Source organism: Panthera pardus, unplaced genomic scaffold, assembly GCF_024362965.1.
Source record: "Panthera pardus isolate Hobbes unplaced genomic scaffold, ASM2436296v1 HiC_scaffold_21, whole genome shotgun sequence".
Classification (NCBI taxonomy): domain Eukaryota; kingdom Metazoa; phylum Chordata; class Mammalia; order Carnivora; family Felidae; genus Panthera; species Panthera pardus.
The window spans coordinates 41103256-41128087 of record NW_026526777.1 but is presented as its reverse complement, the minus strand read 5'-3'; the positions used below and the strand labels follow the sequence as shown (position 1 = coordinate 41128087).

Genomic DNA, 24832 nt, shown 5'->3' with positions numbered 1-24832 from the left:
TAATTCTGCTTACATAAGCCTTATAACTGAATTTTTATAAACTGTTTATTGATTAGTTATTTTTTCTTTTTGAATCATCATTATTTTGTTCCTGAAGGACTCTCTTGTCTCTGGGATATGGAAACAATATATGAAATTTCTCACCTCTGGTGATTATCTGGCTCAAATTCCTCAAAATCGTTACTTTTGTTCAACTGTCTACGGGCAACCTGAGTTAAGTTGATGGTCTGTCTGAGTATAGGTCATAGTGGATGTATTTCAGTTTTCCCAGAATCAACATCACAACTGGCAATATCTGCAGAGCAACTATGACTGAGTAGATAGGTAGACACATAATTTCATAGGCAAAAAAGAACTGGATTGAGAACCACTGGAAAGCTCCATGGAGTAAATCTGTTCAGTGGATCTGTTCAGTGTCTGGAACCTCCAGACAGCACACAGGGGTCATCAATCCAGCACAAAACTGCCAGCGTTTGTGACAATCCTACAGTGACCACTCATGACATAATAGAGGACAATCATACTTCAGACAGAAAAACAGCTACAGGGTCTTTAAAAACTAGTACAGTGATCTTTATCTAATAAATAACATGTCACAAAAAATCTATGAGGAACTACAGAATTAAAACGCACTACAGAAGGTAAATTGCCATTCTTTCTAGACAAAATACTTACAGGCCTGGGGCATATATCTGGTGAAGAAATCTCTTCTTTTTCATCTTCTAAGTCAGGCCTTAAGAAGCAATCTGGAACGCTTGATGACTGTTCCTCAAGATTTTGGGATAGGCCTTGGGGTGGCATACTCTGTCGGTCATCATCAAGAAGCCCTTGATTGCTAAGCTGGATTTTCTCATTCCTAGCTTTTTTGATTTCTTGTAGTTGATTGACTGTGTCCTTCACAAAGACTGTTAGTAAACTGTCTGTCAGTAAGCTGACTTTTTCTAGCTGCTGCTTTGACTGTTCCTCATTTAGTGAGGACCTCAGCTGGGCTTCCAGTTGGTTCTTTTCTCTTGCTAAAAGATCTAGAAGTGGAGTAGAGAGCTTTTCTGACACCTCAGGACATAGGTCCTCTTCCTTTTCTGTCAACTGCTGCTGCTGCTTTAATTCTTCAGAAAAGGCATTGTCTAAAGTATCACCTTCTACAGCAATGGAAACCTTTTCTATGGCACCAGGAACGTCTTTGTTTTCCTTTGAAGAGATCAGTGAATCCACTGAAGATTGCTGGTGAACATGGGCTTCAAGTACCCCAGAAACGTCCTGTACCTTGTCTGTTTCTATTTTAAGGCTTCTATCAAGTGAGGCTTCTATATCATGCATACTAGGTAGAGAGTTCTCATAAAAATATTCAACTGCATCCTTTTCTCTATCAAATTTGGAATCTGCTGTATCTTTTTGTTCTTGATTATAGTATTGATATCGTCCATCTGAGTAAGACTCTTCATCTTCATTTATGTCTACATAGTCATCAAAGTTTTCTGGAATGTGAGATATTTTTTGAGGGGGAGCAAAAATACCATGCTTCTCTCTGCACACAAAGTATACAATGCCATCATATGTCCCATTGTTATTTCCTTCAGCTTTATCCAACTCCACTCCAGCCCAAAATCCTTTGGCAAAACTGGTCACGCCTTTGAATCGAAGAGTTCCTGGCTGAACATTGCCAATCAACACCCTATCGCCAATGTGGAAATCATGTAACTCATCTGCAACAGAAACTGAAACCAAGGAAGGGGGTTCCGTAACTCCCTGTTCATGCTCTACATCACTGCGCTCCTTACTTTTCATAAGCTCAGTGGGGGACTTGAGTTCTAATAGCCTCTCAGAGTGGACACTGCTATGAACAGAAAGGCTTTTCTCACTGAGGCACTCACTGATTTCATCATCACTGCCCAAGCTAGTGGCTCTACTTGTAGAGTTCTTTGTTGGCCGTGACTCATCTCTGCAAGATTGAGAGTCTTTCCTGAGTGACAACAAAGATGACACCTCAAAGTCATCTTTGTACAGTTCAGCTGAAATGTCTTTCTTGAGAGAAGACACTTCAAAATCTTCAGAGTATGATGTCTCCTTAGGAGCAAAAAGATGCTCTGACAAAGATGAGTCCCTTTCCTTTATGTTCCTTTGTTCATGAACTTCTTTTTCTGATTGGGTGCTTGTACTGTGATCAGTACCTTGATCTGACTCTCTCTCTTTCGACTGTTTTTTATGAAGATTTTCACTGGCTAATCTAACTAAGTCTTTCTGAACATTTACAGAATCTAAAGGAAGATCCTTCCTTGAAAGAATTTCAGATGAATCTCCCTGTTCCAGGTCTAGTTTCAGTAAGACATCAGACTTCCTACATTGTTTTGAATAGGCCTCTTCAATCACACTCTCTTCCAATTTTGCATAGTCTACTTCTTGTATTTCTGATTTTTGACTAGCTTCTTCAATCTTGGCATCTAACACATCCAGAATTCTATTAGGGGCATTCAATTCTTTGAGAAGAGATAATGATGGTACATTTTCTAAAGAATCACCAGATTCTGCTCTGGCTTTCCTTGATGATCTAAGAATTGGGGATGAAGTCTGAAAATGCTCTTCTGTTTGTCTATCCAATTCAATGACTCTCTTCACATATGCAGATAAAGACCTTTCCGATACTGATCTCTCAGAACCTGCCAATGCAGCATCTTTAAGGAAAAGAAAAAAAATCTTATCAAAATTATTTAATCACAACCTTTTAACTGCTGGAACCAAAGTTTAAGTAAAAGCCAAATCTTCATGAGGAAAAACTCTGGTCAATAAATATAACCTGTTTTGGTTACCATATAAGGTAAGTTTTTCCTTTAAGAGAATATATTGCCCCAGCAATAACCAGAACATTTAGAATGACTGGAAATTTAAAGTTTGAAATATTTCTTAAGGGCTGTCTTAACTTAGAAAGTGAAGAAAAATGGCTCTAAGTTAATGGAGACACTGATTTGAGTGATCAATTCCTCAAATCATGTGAAACCAGATAGATATTACATACACATTATTTCATATAGGAAAACAATGAAGGAGGGACAAAGATACTTTGAAAAGAATGAATTTTCCTGGGGACTTCAGCTAAGCTCTCAAATGCAAATGCAAGAGAAAAAATAACAATTTCTGCAAATACAGTATTTTAAGAGCTAAAACTGCAGAATAAGAAAAAAAAATATTTGATGAGCTAACAAACCAAGAAGTAAAAGTTCTGAATTCAAATCTCTATTTTGTCATTGTTTCTACATAGGCTTTTTTATGCCTCAGTTTTATTTCCTCATTGAATTACACTTTATTTTCAATAATTCTCATCTTTCGTTGGATTAAGTTGAAAAATATACATGTATATAACCACTTAACCCTGAGAAATAGTATAGGCTGAAAAAAATATATAATCAGTTATAAAATTTGATTAAGGGAGAATTTAGGGATGCCGATGATACACTCAACCATTTTAGATTAATGTCTTTATGCTTCAGTTTTTAAATTTATATATAACCAATAAATCACTTTTATATAAAAGTAACTTAAAATTTCAATAATTATTATCTTTAAGAAATTCATTTTTTAATCGAAACGCTGTAGAGGCAGAATTATATACGCCCTTGCATAAATTCTTAAGTCTAGTGGATACAGCGTCATTATTTTCCCTAGTTACATACCAACATGTTCAGCAATGGACTCCAACGACCCTCTGGCACGCTCTGATTCTGTTAGTGATTTCCAGTTCTTTGCTGTTTCAGATCTGAAACAAAAAAATAAAGAGTAGAAATAAATGTACTGCTGATACTGTAATAACTGGTAACAACAAGCAGTCAACTCTCAGAAAACTACTTCTTCACAGGAGGTATTCCAACCTGTCACTTTCACCAAGCCTGTTTCTGGCCTTCATCACTCTCAGTAGACAATCTTGCCTCTTTTAATGAGAAAAACAGAGGCCATCAGCATGACCTTTCTTACCCTGAGCCTTTCTACCTACAAATGTATCTATATTCATAGCCATCCCAACTGCCTTTCCTTCTGTCTGCAGGACAGAAAGAGGTGTGTCTTTCACACGTATTCAAAGCTGATTGTTTGAACCTCCTGCCGAAAATCTCACACATTGCCTCAGCCTCATTAATGGTACTCTTCAGTCATACGTTCACTTTCCTAGAACCTTCAGTCCTTCAACCTGGAGATTTTTCCCCTTCGCTTATAAGTACGCCATGAGCCTCAAAATTTTACCTCTCAATTCTTCATTCTTCCACCTCCTGGCTGCTGTCCTCTCTTATTCTTTAAGTTAACAGAAAGAGCTACATTCTTCATTTTCTTGCCTTCTCTTTATTTGCTAAGTCATAGTATTTGGCTTCCGCTTCTCTTTATAATGCCTTTAAATGCTATTTTATCATAATTAGTACTTGGCTCCCTTTTATTCTCTCTGAATGTGTATCTTCCTTGGGTGATGTTGCTATATATACGTTTTCAACCACCATCTTTATGCTCCTCATCCCATATATATCTTACACTGACATCTTTCCTGGATAATTCTCCTTAGGTGAACCATGTGCACCTCAAAATTTGTATTCTAAAACCAAAGTCATAAGCTACCCACAAAAGAACATCTGACTTTCCATTCAGGTTAATGGAATGTTGACCCAACCATTTAAGAGAAACCTGGGAGTCATTCTAGATTTCTCTTGTTCCCCTATCTAGCACTTCAGTGAAGTCTACTTCTCAAATATTTTAAGTGTTTTTAAGAATAAATTCTTTTTTTTTTTTTTTTTAAACTAAACTCTATCCCCAATGTGGGGCCTGAACTCACAATCCCAAGATCAAGAGTCACATGTTCTACCAACTGAGCCAGCCAGGCACCCCTGCTTCTTAAATATTTCTAAGTTTATTTCCTATCTCTGTTCTTATTTCCACTGATTATTTGAAGCCTGGTCTAGACTCCTGTTCTCCCTGCTTCCAAGTTTGCTCTTTTCTATTTCTCCTTCATATACTAGTCAGAAAGAGCTCTCTGAACACAAATGTGATTACATCATTCTCTAGTTAAAATCCTCCAAGAGTCTGGTTAATAAAACCATAAAGCAATTCATTAGTGTATTATGTAGAAATCTAAAAATAAAATTTACAGTTTTGTAATATAATGGAAAAATGTATATATTACAAAAAAAAAAACAAAACAAAACCAAACATATAAAATCTAAGCAGAAGAAATCCTAAAAGGAAATACATCTAATTGTTGACATTTGCAATTCTGGGATAGTTCAGTATATGATTTAAACTTTTCTTCTTTTTACTGCTTCCCTCAATATTCTAATTAAAATAATAAACAGTAACTAATACGCAGTGCTAATTGTATGCTAAGCTCTGATCTAAGTTAAGTCTTTTAATTCTCATAACAAGTTAATTAGTTGGGTGTTATTATAGGGATATAAATCCCTATTAAAAAAAATAAGCACAGAGAGATTAAACAACTTGCCCAACAAAGTTAAATAGCTAGCTGGTACTGAAGCCATGATTCAAACTGAGGTAATGAGAAATTAATTATCATGAGTCTCTATTATTTTTGTAACAGACTTAAAAATCCCTAAGTATTTTTTGGGAAAGCCTTCAAAGGCTTCCCATCTTCTGAAAAGTAAAGGAGAAACTATATTATGAATGAGTGAGTACAAGGTTTTCACAATTCAGTTTTTATTTTTCCAGTCTCTTCTAACATTAGCAACATTCTATAATGTTCAGTTTCTGTAACATGCCAAGCTCCCTGCTGCTTTTGGTCATTCATCGACGTCCTTCTCTGAAATGACCCCTATTTCTCAGTCCCACTGACTGCTTACCCCCTGCTCATTGCTCAAAATTCAGTTTAAATATTGCAACCTCAGTTTTTTATATACGATCTCCAATGCTGCCTCTCAGCATTCTGTATTTGCACTGACTGGCTGCATAATATTCCATCCCTAGGAAGACCCTTAAGTTACTGGGCTATTCACCTATTTCTGGACATAAAGATATTGCATATTTTCTCAAACTAGGTTTCTAGGAGTGAAATTACAGAGTCAAAAGTTACAGGTTGTTTTTTACTTCTGAAACACTGGCAAACTGCTTTGCAAAAGTCTATTGCTACTAGCAATACTGGAGGATACTATTTTCATTGTGCCCACCAGATTTCAGGATTCAGAATATATTTTTAAACCTGTACCTTATGATAAATTCGATTTGTGATTACATCATACATAACTCTACTCTAGTGAAAGTAAAAATATTGGTTAAAATTAACTTCACAGTTACTTAAAAGATAGCTTCTACTAAAAGTCTTCCCTTAATTCTTTTCTCAAACAAGGCAGAATATAGAGAAGTTATCAAAAATTTCTACCTGTGTAGTGGAAGGGGCTTGATCTTGGGTTTTTCAGAAGCTGAGGAGAGCGTTTTAATCTGAGGCTTGGCTGTTGGTGATGTTTCCAAATCTCGGCTAAGCTCTGCTTCAGTTTTCTTAATGAATTCATCATATGACTAGTTTAGAAAAATCAGAGGAGTCACTATACAGAATTTTTAAAAAAAAACTATTTTAAATTAGAAAATAGTATATTTTATGGTAAAATATTCAAACAGGAAAGAAGATGTAATGTAAAAATCTATCTCCCAGTATCCATGTCATTCCCCAGAGTGCCATCAACATTTACTTGTAGATCCTTCTTGAAACAGACTATGTATAAGCATACGTGTGGAACCATAATCCTAATATGAGTTAGAAAATGACAAAGTCTCATTTTACAAAAATTTAATACCTATGAAGCAATCATTTGGGTCCTGCCCCATTAAAAAACTTCTTTAGCTGATTATGTAATTGTTCTTTTAAGGGTGTCCTAATACTTCCATGTTATTTTTAAGAAGTTTAGGCATTACGCAGAGTTCAATGGCAGCTTCTTGGGAATACAAATCCTTGGGAATACAAATCCTGAAGAAGGAAGGCTGTGATTAGAGAACCTGATAGTTCAGAATTACAAAAAATGTTATCAGCCATTCTATAAACACTAATGTGTAATTCTGATTTGGATGAAATCTAAGGGAAGTCCTTTATCTATTATATTTCTTAGTTTTCTGGGCTAAAATCCCTACTTTTATATCTCTGTTTGAGACTATAGCTGTTTTTGTTCAACACTGTATATCCAGTACCTACTCAGTGTTTGGCCCCAAACAGGCTGTCAGTCAACATCATAGAATGAATGAATGACCATATGGATGCTACTCATTTGCCACAGATCCCTAAAACTTGGGCTGAAATCCCTACTTTTACAACTTACACTATCCATATCCTCTAAATTTTCAATGTTTTGGTAAAGTAACTTCTGGTATTAAACACACACCAAAGCTAGATGGTCTAGCTAGCTAGGTATATATGAGGACTATAACTTCTCAGATCTGAAAGCTATACTTACATGGATGTAGTTGACTTATTACATCTGTGATTAAATAAACTCCCGAAGATTTTTTATATGAAATGCTATATATATTATGTTTTTCTCCATCATATACTATAATTCTAAAACCTAAATACACAACTTTCTTTTGTCTGTAAACCATCTAGTAAAATGTTGAATGAGATGGATCCTATGGCACTTCTCTAGAGACCCTTCTGGCTGGCATATCCATTAATGAAGAATTTTGAGCAATGCTATTCAATCTAATGGTATTTCATTTAATTTTCAATGGCTCTCCATTACCTTACACTAGTGCTTTTAAATTCTGGGTCCCACCCTAGATTATTAATCCCTCTGGGAGGGAGACTGGATATTTGTATTTTTCAAAGAGCTCCCCAGTTAATTCTAACGTGTGGTCACGTTGAAGACTACTGACTTGAAGTCCAAACTCATCTGTCTGATTCCAAGATCCTGAACATGATCTGTATTTTTGAATTTTGTTTCCCACTATTTTCCAACATGAACTTGCCAGTATGGCTATTCTACCTTAAGCACTTCCCTTACTTCTAAACATCTGTGCAAGTTACAGTCCCTGTTCCCATCTCTGTATTGTGTACCTGTGTAAATGTCTATTTTCTCCACATCTGTCAGCAGCCCTGTTTTCTATGTGGAAGATAGGACACAAAATTTAGAATTAGAGATCTATTAAAATCTAGCTTTACCACTTCTGAGTGGTGTGTCCCTGAATAGCATTACTCTCCCTGAAACTCAATTTCCTCATCCATAAAACTGTAGACAGTAAAGCCACTGTTGCTTGAGGATAAAATGAATACATGTAAAGTCATTAGCTGAATTCTGGCATACAAATAGGCACTTAAATATTTGATGACTAAATTAATAGATGTAGGAGGAATACATATTTGGTGTTACCACAACAAGGACCATTGAAAGGACAGAAATACTGACTAACAGAACCAAAAGATTTTTAACATTTACAGAACCTAGAGTCCTACAATGAAACCAACTGCCTTGAAATTTTGAGATTTCCTATTATTGGAAGTGTTCAGGTAGAAGCTGAATGGTCTTCTCTGGTGATGCCGTGAGAAGGGATTCTTGCGAGGAGCAGGACATTCAGACTGATTCTATGATGAATGTGGCATTTTAGGAACACTAGGCTGGCAGAAGGTATGCAAGTATTAGGGAAGCAACAGAGACAGGGGCATTTAAGAGGCCACGCAGAGAGCAGAGATAAGGGGTCATGAGGCCCCAGTCGGCTCGATGGCAGCTGGAATGGAAAAAGCAAGCAGACTCATAAAAAAAAAAAAAAAGTACCAGTGAGATCTGGTAACCAAAAGGATAAGAGAAAACAGAATGAGGAAATATCAAAACCAGGTTTCCAGCTGGGGTAGAATCAGGGAAGGCTGCTAGAGCATGGGAGAAGTCTAGTTTAGAATTATCACTTCTGAGCCATTCAAATAGGACAATGTGGCATGAAACATCATTCTGCTTAAAAAAAAACAAATTGTTTTTAAAAAGGCAGTAACAGTTTCAATAGCTAGAATTATTTATCTTTTTTTACAGAATTATTCATCTAATGATTCTTTGCTTAAGAGGGAGTGAATTTCAGTCTTTCACAGGCCTAATCTTTCTTATTTAAGAAAAAAACCTCTTATTTTAATTTGATTTTGAGAATATTTATTTAATACTTGATGCTATAAGATTTATTTTTTTATTTAATGTTTTATTTATTTTTGAGACAGAGAGAGACAGAGCATGAGCAGGGGAGGGGGAGAGAGAGAGAAAGACACAGAATCCAAAGCAGGCTCCAGGCTCTGAGCTGTCAGCACAGAGCCTGATGTGGGGATCGAACTCATGAACCACGAGATCATGACCTGAGCCAAAGTCAGATGCCCAACTGACTGAGCCACCCAGGCACCCCAAGATTTATTATTTTAATATTTAACACCTTAAGCAAGAGTTTGTTTAGATAACCTTGGATTTCTTTTAAAAAGAGGTTAAAATGTGGCACCAAACTAATAATGAAAAATTCTACGCCATTACTTTATTAACAACATTAAAAAAAACATTTTAGGCTTCAATATACATTAGCCTTGATACTGAACCCCCTTCCTATGTCTAACCTCTAACTGTTTGATCAGACTGGCTTCTTGGGCTTTCAGTCTTTCCTTCTGCCGTTTTCTCTGTTCCTTCTTCAGCTGGTCCACAACTGATTTTCTTTTCCGCAGCTCATCCTTTAGGGCTCTGATCCTACCTTCAATGTCACTTTGGTCAGATGTTGTTTCTGAAAGGGAAATAAAATCTTTCATTTTAACTTGAGAATGAAGTTAATTTAATAACTACTAATGAAAGCAGCAAGGTGATACTACACTTACAGTCAATCTAACATTTAAAATTAAGGAATTGGAGCTTTTGAAAAAAAATTTATTAGTGATTCCCATCTCTCCTTTCCCTGAAATATAGCAGGCGGTTGGTCCTTCCTACTTATTTTCACTTTCTAATTGTACTATTTGAAACCTCAAATAAATCTTAAGATACCCTATCTTGATGAGATAAACAACCAGAAATTGAGGAACTTTTAAGCTAGTGAAATTTGGGCATTGTGAGGAATTATTTCCTGGTGACAAGAGAAACATATTTATCTTTCCTTCCCCTTAGCTATTAATAGTTTTTAAGTCCTATTAAAATAAAAATGAAACTTTGCCATTTTACACTGACTGTGAATCATCAGTTGATGTCTTAATACCATATAAAAGGAAAGAAATTATAAAGAAATATACTCTGCTATAACCTTTCTTTAGAAGCTCTTAAAATATTTAAAATAGCTAAAATGAAGCTAGTTAAATCTTATTTTCTTTCCAACAGTTCCCTACACATATACACACACGTACAAAGTAGATGTCCAGTCACAGCAAAATCATGAAAAAGACATTTCATTATAATAAGTGTCACATACATGCTATGAAAATACTGTCATTTAAAGATGCTGCTTATTTCACTACACATGGAAATTACGCAGAATAAAAATGATTATTCCTCACACCTCCTCCCCAAATCAAGTAATAATATCATTTCCACACACTAATGTCGAGTGAGACATCTAATAGCCATAGAAATACTATTACAATAGAAATACTATTGTATAAAATCTGAAGACTCAAATGTATGCTACAACATTAAACCATAAATAACCAGGTTTTTTTTCAGGTACTTCAGATTAAATTGCGTAAGAACTAGTTATGGAACTTATTTAAATGCAAAAGGATTATAGTCTTTTTTAATAGAATGATCCCAATATCTGGATTAGAAATAATGAAATCTAAGTTCCTGTCACTTCTATGTCGCTAACTTTAGGTACCTCAGGAAAGTAATACCCATCTTATACCACTGGTGGCATCATCGTGAGTCCTTAGCAGGGGCAAAGCTCACTATTTATCGATCAACACTCATAAAATAGCATAATAATAAAGGCCATTTTCAACTCTGGATCTGTTACTGGTAATTGGTAAGGTAAGTTTGACCCCTACTGATTTCTAGAATTGATGTGTAGATTAAATAAGGTGTACAAAGCACACAGCACAGCACCTGAACTACTACAAAAGCTCAAAAAATGGTGGTAAGAGTAATACTCATATAAAACAAACACTTTATGCAGCTATATTTTAGGTAACAGATTTTCCAATCTAAAACTAAAAATGCTGGTGGTGAGAAGAGAGCCACTGAGTATCTCCCTTATGTTTTCTTCTAATTGCTGAAGAAAAGAATCAATTGCTTTCAGGGTTAAAAGGTTCTGAGCCCTTTGCAGAGATTCAATTGATGATTCTAGTGTAGTAACTTGGGGCAGGACTGCAGATTGACCTAAAAGTTAAAATCTTTCTAAAATGAAGTATAAACCCGTATCTTTGCATCTTCTAAAACTGAGCTTCTTTTAGCTGGATAAGCTTTTATGTGCTTCCAAACCTCAAGACATGGATAAAATTTGAAGACTTTGATAAAATTGTGTGGGGGATCACTATACTCCCACACACTTAGTTTCAACTTTGTCCCCCCTCCCAAAATGATTATTTTAAATTAGTATATACATATTTAATAATTTATTGTCAAATTAGCTAACATACAGTGTAGTCTTGCCTTCAAATTAATATATTTTAAAAATTGCACATGCCAGCAGTGATTTTTCTTTTCTTTTTTGTAATTTTTTTAATGTTTATTTATTTTTGAGAAAAAGAGCATGAGCAGGGGGAGGGAGACAGAATCTGAAGCAGGCTCTAGGCTCTGAGCTGTCAGCACAGAGCCCGATGCGGGACTCAAACCCACGAACTGTGAGATCATAACCTGAGCCGAAGTCAGACGCTTAACTGACTCAGCCACCCAGGTGCCCCACCAGCAGTGACTTTTCTAATAAAAATATGTATCATCTATGCTTGTGAAGATTTAAAAGTAGTTGATGAGAAACTTGGGAGTTTTTAGATGAAAGACCTTGGGAAATGTTTCTATTTTTAAGTACTAAAGAAGCCAAAAGTGTACAAATGAAAGGTAGAAATTAAATAAATAAAAGTCTATGAGAATGAGTGGGAATACATTATATACCTGCCCAGATATAGTATTACTGCATAACATTCATCATTAGTAACGGGGTGCCTGGGTGGCTCAGTCGGTTAAGCATCTGACTTTGGCTCAAGTCATGATCTCGTGGTTTGTGAGTTAGAGCCCCGCGTGGGGCTCTGTGCTAATAGCTTGGAGCCTGGAGCCTGCTTTGGATTCTACGTCTCCCTATCTCTCTGCGCCTCCCCCACTTGCATGTGCTCGTGCTCGCTCGCTCTCTCTCTAAAATAAACATTTTAAAAAATTCATCATTAGTAACATCTAAAAATCTCTAGAATTTTTTTTTTTAACCCAAACAACTCACTGAATGAATTTATTGCCTTTATGGAATTATCTCCTACAAGGTTTTTTTGGGTGGTGAGGGAGAGAGGAGGGGGCAGGTAAATGATATTTCAGTTTGTTTAAACTAACGTCAAGACAGAATAACCTGATGGACAGAATGATCTAATAGAAAAAATTAAGTTTCTGATTATTTCACACAGGCAGCCTCTAATAATTTGGCTGATAAATTCTTTATCACTTGAGAAAGGCTTATATAACTCCACTACGTTAAAACTGACCACTTCCATAAACATTGCATTTAATGATGTCATCATCAATAGGTAGATGGCATGTGGAGTTTAGAAATCTCAGAGCTATTTTTCCAAAACTATTCTCACTTGAGTATGTTTTACCAATAAAACAGTATCTTATTAACATTATTAATCCTTAGTCTGTAACTCATGCAAGGCTGGTTACAATATTATTCCACTGAACAGATGGAAAAGACTATCCAATATGGGAAAGAAAGCTGAAGAAAGTCACCAGTAAGTAGTAGAGCTAAGATATGAATTCATAGGTTTTTTTTTAAATTTTTTTAATGTTTATTTATTTCTGAGAGAGAGAGACAGAGAATGAGTCGGGGAGGGGCAGAGAGAGAGGGAAACACAGAATCAGAAGCAGGCTCCAGGCTCTGAGCTGTCAGCATAGAGCCCAACGCAGGGCTCGAACTCACAAGCCATGAGATCATGCTCTGAGCCAAAGTCAGACACTTAACCGACTGAGCCACCCAGGCACCCCTAAATCCATGTTTTCAAGTATCAAGTTTATGTCTACTGACATGTTACTACACTGGTAGTAACTTTTTGCCAGAGTACCTCAAAGCAAATACATAAAAAATAATAATATTCAACAGATAAATATGATATACAACATTCTTCAACTGGCTTGAGCTAGTAATCTCATTTCTAAGAATTTATTCTTACTGAAATATTCCACAAGAAGATGTTCATTACAACTTTACTGGCTGGGAATGCAAGCTGGTGCAGACACTCTGGAAAACACTTCCTCAAAAAACTGAAAACAGAACTACCCTACAACCCAGCAATTGCACTACTAGGCATTTATCCACAGGATACAGGTGTGCTATTTCGAAGGGACACGTGCACCCCCATGTTTAGAGCAGCACTATCAACAATAGCCAAAGTATGGAAAGAGTCCAAATGTCCATCGATGGATGAATGGATAAAGGAGATGTGGTATATATATACAATGGAGTATTACTCAGCAATCAAAAAGAATGAAACCTTGCCATTTGCAACTATGTGCATGGAACCAGAGGGTATTATACTAAGTGAAATTAGTCAGTCAGAGAGAAAGACAAATATCATATGACTTCACTCATATGAGGACTTTAAGAGACAAAACAGATGGGGGCGCCTGGGTGGCTGAGTTGGTTAAGCATCCGACTTCGGCTCAGGTCACGATCTCGTGGTCTGTGGGTTCGAGCCCTGCGTCGGGCTCTGTGCTGACTGCTCAGAGCCTGGAGCCTGTTTCACATTCTGTGTCTCCCTCTCTCCCTGACCCTCCCCTGTTCATGCTCTGTCTCTCTCTGTCTCAAAAAAAATAAATAAACGTTAAAAAAAAAAATTAAAAAAAAAAAAGAGACAAAACAGATGAACATAAGAGAAGGGAAACAAAAATAATATAAAAACAGGGAGGGGGACAAAATAGAAGAGACTCATAAATATAGAGAACAAATTGAGGATTGCTGGAGGGGTTGTGGGAGGGGGGATGGGCCAAATGGGTAAGGGGCACTAAGGCATCTACTCCTGAAATTATTATTGCACTATATGCTAACTAATTTGGATGTAAATTTAAAAAAATAAAAAATTAAATTAAAAAAAAAACATTATTGGCAATTTTGACAAAATCTAAATGATCATCACTAGGGAAATATTTAAATAAGTTATGGTATATCTACTCTTTGAAATATTATGCAGTTATTCAAAAATAAGGGTGATTTAAAAATATGGGTGTGGGAACCTCCAATGATTTATTATCATTTGAAACACTGAAAACAGGGGGTACAGAATAGGATCAAAGACCAAAAACAGAATAATATTTTTCACTTTTTCTTTATTAAATGTCTACTCTCAAATGAAAACTAAAAATGAGCTCAAAAGACATACACTCAATATAGTGTTAACCTTCCTTGGAATTCTCATAAACTGAGCGTTGCCTGTATAGATATGCTTCCGAAGATCAGATCTTGTGTACATTGAAGTCTTACAGAATAGAGGCTGTTCATGGTTTCATAATCTAATAGCACAGAGTTTTATAGCAGAATAGAGACTATAGGAGAATAGACAATGTTCCCCACTGCCATGTGCAGTTGATTCTCTACCTTTCCTCCTTTGAAACTTAGGCTATCCTGCCCTACCTCCTCCTCTCTCTCTCCATGGTCATCATTAATTCATTCAAGAAACATTTAAGGGGCTCCTGGGTGGCTCAGTCGGTTGAGCATCTAACTTTGGCTCAAGTCATGATCTCACAGCTTGTGAGTTCGAGCCCTGTGTCGGGCTCTGTGCTGACGGCTCAGAGCCTGGAGCCCGCTTTGGCTTCTGTGTCTCCCTCTCTCTCTACCCCTAACCCACTCGCATTCTGTCTCTGTCTCTCTCAAAAATGAATAAACATTAAAAAAAAAAAAAAAAAAGAAAGGAGCATTTAATAAATACCTGCCATGTGCAATGCAAAGTACCTGGTAGGTCCTGGTGCCACCAATTATTAACAAATTAGACTCTCCTTTCCAGAAGTCTATATACTAGTAGGGGAGACCTGCTGGGTTAAGTCTGGTTACAATTTACATGCTGTCTGGTATAAGCTGATGCACAGAGCACTATGGGAACACATAAGCAGTGTCTGGCACATAGAAAAAAATATTCAACAAATGTCTGATGAATAAATGACTTGCCCATTAACAACCCAAGAACATAACAGTTTGTCAATTTTGTGTAATTAGGGAAATAATTAATTATCAATGAAAAGCACTGAATTATGTGATTTACTCTTGGCAAGAAAAAAGCCTTTACAAATGAGAAAGGATAACATTACACTAACATATGGACAGACAAAGCTTATTAAAGAGGTATTCAAATATAATACAAAGAAAACTCCTTGTTATTACTCTTACCTGACTGTGTCATAGATAATGACTCATCTGACCAACTAGAACAGTGTTGATGGGACTTGATAGGTAGACGATACTGTCCTCCAGTCCTATGACTTCCTTTGCTAGACTCCTGCTTTGATACTGATGTGCAGCTTTTGGGAGGTGACTGTTCAAACGGAAAACCAAACGGGAAGTGTTTTGTGATACAGTTGTAAAATCCAGTTAGCATTTGAGATACCAAGCAGTTAATAATATATACAAAGAGTGTTAAGTAACTCTATGACATAAAAAGTAAAAACAGTTTACAAATTATACAAAGGATAAATCGACCTCAATTTTTTTTAAGTTATACAAAAAAGTTACAGAGAAGCATGCTTTTTAGAGAGGTTTAAAATAAAGTAGGAGTGGCTATTGTATAAGTGATAGTTACCCTCTTATTCATTTATTTTTTTAATTTAAAAAATTCTAAACACGGGAGTGCAGGTATCTTTTCGACATAGTGATTTCATTTCCTTCAGAAGACTCCGCCCGGAAGTGGAGTTGCTGGATCATATGGGAATTCTCCATTGACAGATAAATGATAAAGAAAATGTGGTGCATGTGTGCACAAGTGCACATGCATGTGCACGCATGGACGCGCGCACGCGCACACACACACACACACACACACACACACACAGGAACACACTATTCAGCTGTAAAGAAAGAAGGAAATCCTGCCATTTGCAACATGGATGACCCATGAGGGCATTATGCTAAGGGGAATAAGTTAGACAGAGAAAGATAAATACTGTATGATCTCACTTATGTGTAGAATCTAAAAAAAAAAAAACTCAACTCATAGAAAAAGAGATCAGATTTGTGGTTACCAGACGTGGGGGTTGTGGGGAAATTGGGTGGAGGTGGGAAGGGTACAAACTTCCAGTTATAAAATACGTAAGTCCTAGGGATGTAATGCAAAATGTGATGACTAGAGTTAAACATTGCTGTGTGGTATATGTGAAAGTTGCTAAGGGAGGAGCATAAAAGTTCTTGTTACAAGGGAAAATTTTTTTTAACTTTATGAGATGAGAGATGTTAACCAAACTTATTGTGGCAATCATTTCACAATGTATGTATGCCAACCCATTATGCTATATACTTTAAACTTACACAGTGTTGTGTATCAATTATATCTCAATAAAACTGGAAAAAAAAAACCTTTAAAAATACTAAATATGGCGATGCCTGGGGAGTTCGGTCGGTTGAGCGTCCCAATGCTCATGACCTGATTTCAGCATCGTGGGATTGAGCCCCACATCAGGCTCTGTGCTGAGAGTGGAGCCTGCTTGAGATATTCACTCTCTCTCTCTCTCTCTCATTTTCTCTCTCTTTCCTTCTGCCCTTCTCCCTTGCTCACACACTCTCTTTCTCTAAAATAAAATTAAAAAAAATTTTTTTTAAATACTCAAAATGTACTATTTTGAAGAAGGAAGGAAAGAAGGGAGGGAAGGAGGAAGGGAAGAAAACAAAGTGTAAGAAGACTGTCTACAAGAGATTACAAAGGACATCATTTCTATCCTGCCACCAGGAGGAAATGGGAATATCTAATTTGATTCCTGGCTATCATCACTTCCTGTATCTGTGAATTTGGGCAGGTTTCCTAGCCCACTGAGCTTCAGAGTGGGGCTTAAAACAGTATCTCTAGATTTCTTGTGAGGATAATCCACATAAGGCATTGGCATATTAGCTGGCACTTGGTAAGTAAGCACGAATAAATATTAGTTTTTTATTATAAAAATCACTAGGGGTGCCTGGGTGGCTCAGTCGATTGGGGGTCCGACTTCGGCTTAGGTCATGGTCTCACAGTTTGTGAGTTCGAGCGCCGCGTCGGGCACTATGCTGACAGCTCAGAGCCTGGACCCTGCCTCAGATTCTGTGTCTCATCCTCTCTCTGTCCCTCCCCTACTCCCACTCTGTCTCTCTCTGTCTCTCAATAATAAACGTTAAAAAAAAATTTTTTTTAATAAAAATAAAAATCACTTAAACATTTTTTTAATGTTTATTTTTGAGAGAGAAAGAGAGAGGCCGACCGGGGGAGGGGCAGAGAAAGAGGGAAACACAGAATCTGAAGCAGGCTCCAGGCTCCAAGCTGTCAGCACAGAGCCTGACCCAGGGTCCAAACCCACGAACTAACTGCAAGATCATGACCTGAGCTGAAGTCGGACACTCAACCAACTGAGCCACCCAGGTGCCCCAGTTATAAAAAATCACTTTAAGACACACTAGTTTTATTTCTTTGCCATATTTGCTTGTCAGGAAAAAAACTAATTTTTAGTGTTTGATCAGCCTATTTTGAATGTCAATAACAATGCTAGGTGGGATTTAACCAATTCACAGGAAGTAATATTAAGATTGTGCCAAAAAGCATAGTTTGGTTGTAAATTCCATGCTACGTTTATGTATACAAGCCTATTTTCACATAATAACTAAGAATTTGCTAATATAATTTAATTAGAAGCCTTTTATAATCTAAAAACTCTGCTTTCAAGTATGTGCCCAAGGCATTGGAATATTTTGCTACACAGCACAGAATAGGTTCTTCATTGGATCACTGGATAAAAAATGTTTTCCCCCAAATCTTTCAGGTGCTATAACACACATAAATCTGATTTTTCAATAGAGGAAATGCAATTCATCCTTCACATCCACAGTGAAATGAAGACTCTATCAAAAGATACTCCATTTTGAAATTAAATGGGTTCCTTTTTTTAGACAGAGACTTTAACAAAGTTTATGTTCACTTAATATTTAATAATATTATGCTAATTCCTTTGCAGGCTTTATAAAATCAAATTTAAAAAGAAACAGTTACGTTTCTAAGCTTAAGTTTTTATCAGATAGGTTTTGTTTTTGTTTTTAGTTTTATTTATTTAGTTTGAGAGGGGCGGGGGAGGAGGGGCTGGAGACAGGGAGCGAGAGAATCCCAAGCAGGCTCTGAGCTGTCAGGACAGAGCTCGACGCAGGGCTTGATCCCACAAACTGTGAGATCATGACCTGAGCCAAAATCAAGAGCTGGACACTTAACAGGCTGAGTCACTCAGGCCCCCTCATCAGATAGGTTTTTTTTTTAAATGAAATACAGAATTAAGGACAATGTGGAAAATCTCATTCTAGAAGTGACCATTATTCTAATTCAGAGTCAATAACCATTTCAGATCTGCCTTAAAGAAATGAAACCATTACTTTTATTCTGATTTATGAGTTATAAGGGCAACTATTAACTAAATTATAGAAAAGGCACAATGATATGGTTTAAGATCTTACTGTTTCTATTATAGGTCAGAATACAGATTTTAATAAGCACTTGTATTGTCCCTCTATAATTATCTTTAAGTTTAATTTAAATTAAACTTAAATTATCTTTTAAAGATTTTAGAACTTCCTATCCCCTCAATATTAATAGACTTAATAATATATAATTTTACGACTGCCACTAAAACTTAAATTTATTTATTTATTAATCTTTAGGAATCTATGAAAAGCTTTATTCCTGTCCAAATGTCATATGCTGTATGTTACAGGTATGGGCAATAGTCAACACTGTCATTAATTGCAAGAATGTTAACTGTTAATAATATAACTTTCAGAAGACTTTGTTCTAAAGAAGCTTTAAGGAATAAATATACATTAACTTACATGTTTACTAGGAGAGGTAGAAGATTCCAGTTCTTGTGAAAAAACCATTTCTTCAGTAAGTACACTATGATCTGGACTCCCTGACTGCTCCTGAACTATAGACTCGGAGGGTATATATCCAACAGCAGGACTGCCCAATTCTTCTGGAATAGAGCTTTCACTGTGGAGGTGAGAGTAAGAAGGTACTGGAGATTCTGCTTCACTTGCTATTTCTACAAAGAGAGAGTAAAAACAAGAAAAAGACCACAGTCTTGGTCAAAAGAAATTTTCCACAGCTACACTTTACATTTGCTTTTGCATAATTTCACCAATTGCATTTAGATACAATTTTAATCCCACCACTTAAGGAATCACATTACTGTAAAGTCTGTTAGTCTAAGAATTTTGGCTGGCAGCAAACTGAAGAAGAGATCTGTAAACATATAATCAGCAATGACAGTGACTGACAACCTAACTGATTGGGAAGCTACAGAGCAATAACAACTCATATTCTCATATATGAGTGTAAGTTGGTCCAACCACTTTGAAAAACAATGTGGCAATACTTGGAAAAGATGACAATACTCCATTATCTATCAATTCCACTAAGTATACACCCTAGAGAAATCTTGCATATATACAGTAGGAGACATTTACATGGTTTAAAAAACACAAATATCTGCGGATAGTAAAATGAATAAATTGTGGTATATTTAGCCAATAACATGTAACATAGCAACAATAATGAATGAACTAGAGCTGCATGATTGATGGAGATATACAGTGAATTTCATTTAGTGCTTCCAGAATTTTTAGCACTATCTTGTCTCTGGAATTTCCTGTCCATTATAACCCTTGCTCTTTCCAAGAAAACAAATATGTTTGACACTAAACAGAAAAACCTTGACATTATACTTGTATAATTTTAAGAATTTACATTGTTTTCCTTGTCTTTGTAGGTATAATGTCCCACAAGAATTAGATGATATCATATTTTGCATCAGTCCTGCTAACATTTGATATACTCAATTCTAAAAGTCTCATTTAAGATTCTGGGTCTGAAATCTGCAAAATAAGCTTATTTAACATAAGCAATACCTTGAATAACATGGGTTTGAACTGCACAAGTCCATTTATATGTGCATTTTTAAAAATAAATACAATTCAATTCAATACTATAAATGTATTTTCTCTTCCTTATGATTTTTTAAAACACATTCTTTATCCTATTTTATTATAAGAATAATATGATACTGTAATATATTATGTACTATATAATACATACAACATACATAATACGGGCTAATCAGCTATTTATGTTATCAGTAAGCCTTCTGGTTAGCAGTAAGCTATTGCTAAAGTTTTGGGGGAGTCAAAAGTTATACATGAATTTTTGACTGTGTGTGGGTTGGCATCCCTAATCCCTGTGTTGTTTAAGGGTCAACTCAATTTTTTCTTTTAGGTTACTTTACTTTATTAAACAGTTAAACTATTCATAGGCTGTATTTGATGAGATTAAAATTGCATTAAAATTGCCTTTGTCTTATCACTTTTACCCAATTACACTTTTTCCATAATTAAGGAGGCCAACAGTTCTAATAAATTAGAGAGTTGAACAGGAAAAACATTGCTCTAAGACAGCAGTTAAACATTTTGGTCTCAGGACATCTTTATACTCTGAAAAATCATTGAAGACCACAAAAAGCTTTTTCTGTGGTTATAGATATGGTTATATCTATCAATATTAATCATACTAGAAGTTAAAATGGAAAAAAAATTAAAATATTTAAAAACAGTAATAAATCTACATTTAACATAATGACATTTACTAAATTTTAAAATAACTACATTTTTCCAAAAAAGGCTTAGTTGAAAGGAGAGGAATTGTTTTACATTTTTTAAAATATCTGTAATGTCTGGCTTAACAGAAGGCAGTTGGAATCTCCTATCTGCTTCTGTCTGCAATCTGTGACTATCTGTTGTTTTGGCTGAAGCATATGCAGAAAATCTGGCCTTTCAAAGAATATATGTAATTAGAAAAGGGAAGAGTATTGTAACAGTCTGTACAGATAATCGTGGATATTCTTTTTTGATGCTACACTGAAATTTGACCATTGGTAGTTCCTTGTATTTTAGCTGGAATGTAGAACCTCAAACCATATCAATAAACTTTTTGTGATGTTACATTAAAATCCTTTGGTCAACTCTGTACTTTAAATGGGTTTTCTACCCATGCATGATTCTCTAAATCATCACTGGTCATTTGGAAAACACTGGTTCACTGAGTTCTGAAGATCTTCCCAATGTTGACACATTTTATCGCGCAATATGAAAAAATGACCCTGATTAGTATCATCACCCATCATATCAGGAAAGTCTTTTAAGTATTGGAAAGCTGTCCAGCTCAAGATGGGGAAAACGGCATTTCTAAAATCCTAAATTTTTGCTTGAAAGGTTAATTTTATCACTGGCAATAAATGTAGCCCCTGTTTTCTCTGAACAAAGTTGCTTCATTTATTTCTGAGAAACTGCCAAATACACAAGTATGAATAACCAGTTTTTTAGACACTTAAGTAAAAATGGTACTCCATGAAAAAAAACGGCTAGTTCAGCTTGCAATTCAAACCACTGCATTATGTGCTTTTCTTCAAAGCCACCACCAACCATCAGCACATGCAAGTGCTTCGTGCATATTTCCTATTTTGTCACACAAAGTATTAAAAAGATATGTACCCAAAGGTTGAGATTCAACAAAATTAGTATTCGTAAGTGCTTATTTCAGGGCATTCTTACATAAAACTGGCATGTTATCGTTAGTACAAAGTGGTGAAGAATACAAGGCTACTAATAACACAGTTTGGTGCCACTGCCTTGATTCATGCTAAGACGTCAGCAATTTTACTCACCCTTATTTTTGCTACATCAGCGTAATGTCAACACAGTGAAAAAGGCAAACAACATGATAGTATCATTATAAAAATAATTTTGACCCCACATCCTCTGAAAGGATCTTAGAGACTCCCCCAGAGTTTCCTGGGCCATATTTTATTTATTTATTTTTTTAACGTTTATTTATTTTTGACACAGAGAGAGACAGAGCATGAACGGGGGAGGGTCAGAGAGAGGGAGACACAGAATCTGAAACAGGCTCCAGGCTCTGAGCCGTCAGCACAGAGCCCAACGCGGGGCTCGAACCCACGGACAGTGAGATCGTGACCTGAGCCGAAGTCGGACGCTTAGCCGACTGAGCCACCCAGGCGCCCCTCCTGGGCCATATTTTAAGAACCACTGCTCTAGGATTCATTTCTGGGAATGGAACCGCTGAATCGTGAAATACGTGTACCTCACTTTTATGATTTTATTGATTATTTTTAATGCCTCTTTTTTTCAACCTGTTTTCCAAACTAGGTTTAACAATTAATACACCAGCAGTTCCATGTTCCACCTACATACCTACGGGCTTGATGGGTATTGTGAATGGGCTGAATGATGGTCCTGGAAAAGATATGTCCATGTCTTAACCCCCTGGACCTGTGAATGCAATTCTTTTTGGAAAAAAGGGTCCTTGCAGATGTAATTAAGGATCTCATGATAGGATCACCCTGAATTATCCAGGTAGGCCCTAAATCCACTGAAAGTTTCCTTATGAGACAAAAGAGGAGCAGACAGGCATGGAGAAGAGTGTGAGACTGGAGTTAGGCAGACAAAAGAGATGCCGACAGCATAACCACAAGCCAGAAGAAGGAAGGGAAGAGCTGTTCCCTGGATCTTTCAGAGGGAGCACAGCACTGCCAACACCTTGCTCCTATACTTCTGGCCCCCGGAAGTGAGAGAATAAAACTTTTTTTTAAGCTACTAAATTTGTGATAATTTGTTCCAGCAGCCCTAGGAAGGGAAGCAGTATTTCTTTATGGTTTTTATGCCCTGATTACCAATACATGTGACATCTTTTCAGATGTTTATTGATGATTTGGAGTTCTTCATTGTGAATTATCTGCTCTTTCCCTTATTTTTAAAATGTGGTTGTCATTTTATTTTTGATTCACAGGAGCTGCTTGCATGTTCTTCTACTATTCCTTTGTCAGTCATATGTGTTGCAAATATCTTTTTTTATTTTGTTGTTTTACTTTCTCTATGGTGTATTAATGAATACAAATTCTTAATTTATTGAAATCAAAGGTATTGGTATTTCCCTTTGTGGTTTTGCTTTGTATAACCTATTAAAGAAATCTCTCCCTCCCCTTGATGTCATATAGATATTCTTTTCTATGGTCTAAAAGTGTCATAATTCTAATTTTCACATTTAAGCCTTTTTTTTTTTTTTTAAACCTTCAGCTGGATCTTTCTATATTGTCAATGTAGGGATCCAATTTCATTTTTTCCTGCCCTCCAAATTTAGTGGAGAGTCCCTCCTTCCTTCACTGCTCTGCAAAGTTACCTGTGTCAGAAGTTAACTTTCCACATATGCATGGGTCTTTTTCTGGGCCGTTTCATAGTCTATTTGTGTATCTCTGTACAAATAATCCCGTTTTAATCATTACACTTTTACAAGTTTTGGTATCTGGTAATGTAAGTTCTCCATTTTGTGGTTCGTCTTTAGCAGTGTCTTTGCTTTTTGGTCCTTTGTTCTTTCATACACATTGTAAAACGAGCTTATCAAACCCGAGGAAGAAATCTTGTTGAATTTCTGATTTAAACTGCCTTGAATCTACAAATAAGTTCAGGCAGAATTAACATCTTTAATGACACTGAATCTGTGAGAATGGAAAAGCTTTCTATTTATTTTGGTCTTCTGTAACGTCTCCTAATAACATTCTAAAGTTTTCTCCATAAAGATCTTACATATTTTTTTGTTAAATTTATTCCTAGTACTTCATGTTTTTTTATTTCTATGATAAATGGCATCTCTTTTAAAAATTAATTTTTCTGGGGGCGCCTGAGTGGCTCAGTCAGTGAAGCATCTGACTCTTGATTTCAGCTCAGGTCATGATCTCCCAGTCGTTGGATTGAGCCCTGCATCAGGCTCCGTGCTGAGCGTGGAGCTTCCTTGGGATTCTTTCTCTCCCTTTCTCTCTGCCCCTCCCTCAATTGCATTCTGTCTCTCTCAAAATAAATAAACATTTTTTTAATTAGATTTTTCTAACCAATTTCTGCTGGTCTATAGACGTGTAATTGAGGGGCGCCTGGGTGGCGCAGTCGGTTAAGCCTCCGACTTCAGCCAGGTCACGATCTCGTGGTCCGTGAGTTCGAGCCCCGCGTCGGGCTCTGGGCTGATGGCTCAGAGCCTGGAGCCTGTTTCCGATTCTGTGTCTCCCTCTCTCTCTGCCCCTCCCCCTTTCATGCTCTGTCTCTCTCTGTCCCAAAAATAAATAAAAAACATAGACGTGTAATTGAATTTTGTTTATGAACTTAGCAACCATGCTAGATTCACTTGTTAAATGCTGGATTTTCTATAATAATAAGTTTTGCTTCTTCCTTTCACTGCTTAGGTGAAATAAAAGCATCTTTATCTTCTTTCCAAATTTAAAGGGAAAGTTTTCTATGTTTTATCACTAACAGCAGTATCTTGTAGTAGGTTTGGTTTTTCATTTTTGTTCATAGATATCCTAGATCACATAAAGAAAGCTCCCTTCTATTGGTACTTTGATCTGAAATTTGTTTTATTAGAAATGCTTTTTGGATTTTATCAAGTACCTTTTCCAAATCCATTCAGATGTCA

At 36.3% G+C, this 24832-nt stretch overlaps 1 protein-coding gene across 3 annotated transcripts in view; it reads right to left on the bottom strand.

Moving 5' to 3' along the window:
• Positions 1 to 24832, bottom strand: part of CEP350 (centrosomal protein 350) — a 154836-nt gene that overhangs the window by 19627 nt on the left and 110377 nt on the right. For all 3 annotated transcript variants that reach the window (XM_053909161.1, XM_019428143.2, XM_053909162.1), the window contains 6 exons: positions 19135 to 19346; positions 15478 to 15622; positions 9545 to 9705; positions 6359 to 6495; positions 3666 to 3748; positions 676 to 2669 (listed from right to left, as the gene is read on the bottom strand). In XM_053909161.1, the coding sequence (XP_053765136.1) occupies positions 676 to 2669; positions 3666 to 3748; positions 6359 to 6495; positions 9545 to 9705; positions 15478 to 15622; positions 19135 to 19346 (2732 nt within the window). The remainder of the gene's footprint in view (positions 1 to 675; positions 2670 to 3665; positions 3749 to 6358; positions 6496 to 9544; positions 9706 to 15477; positions 15623 to 19134; positions 19347 to 24832) is intronic.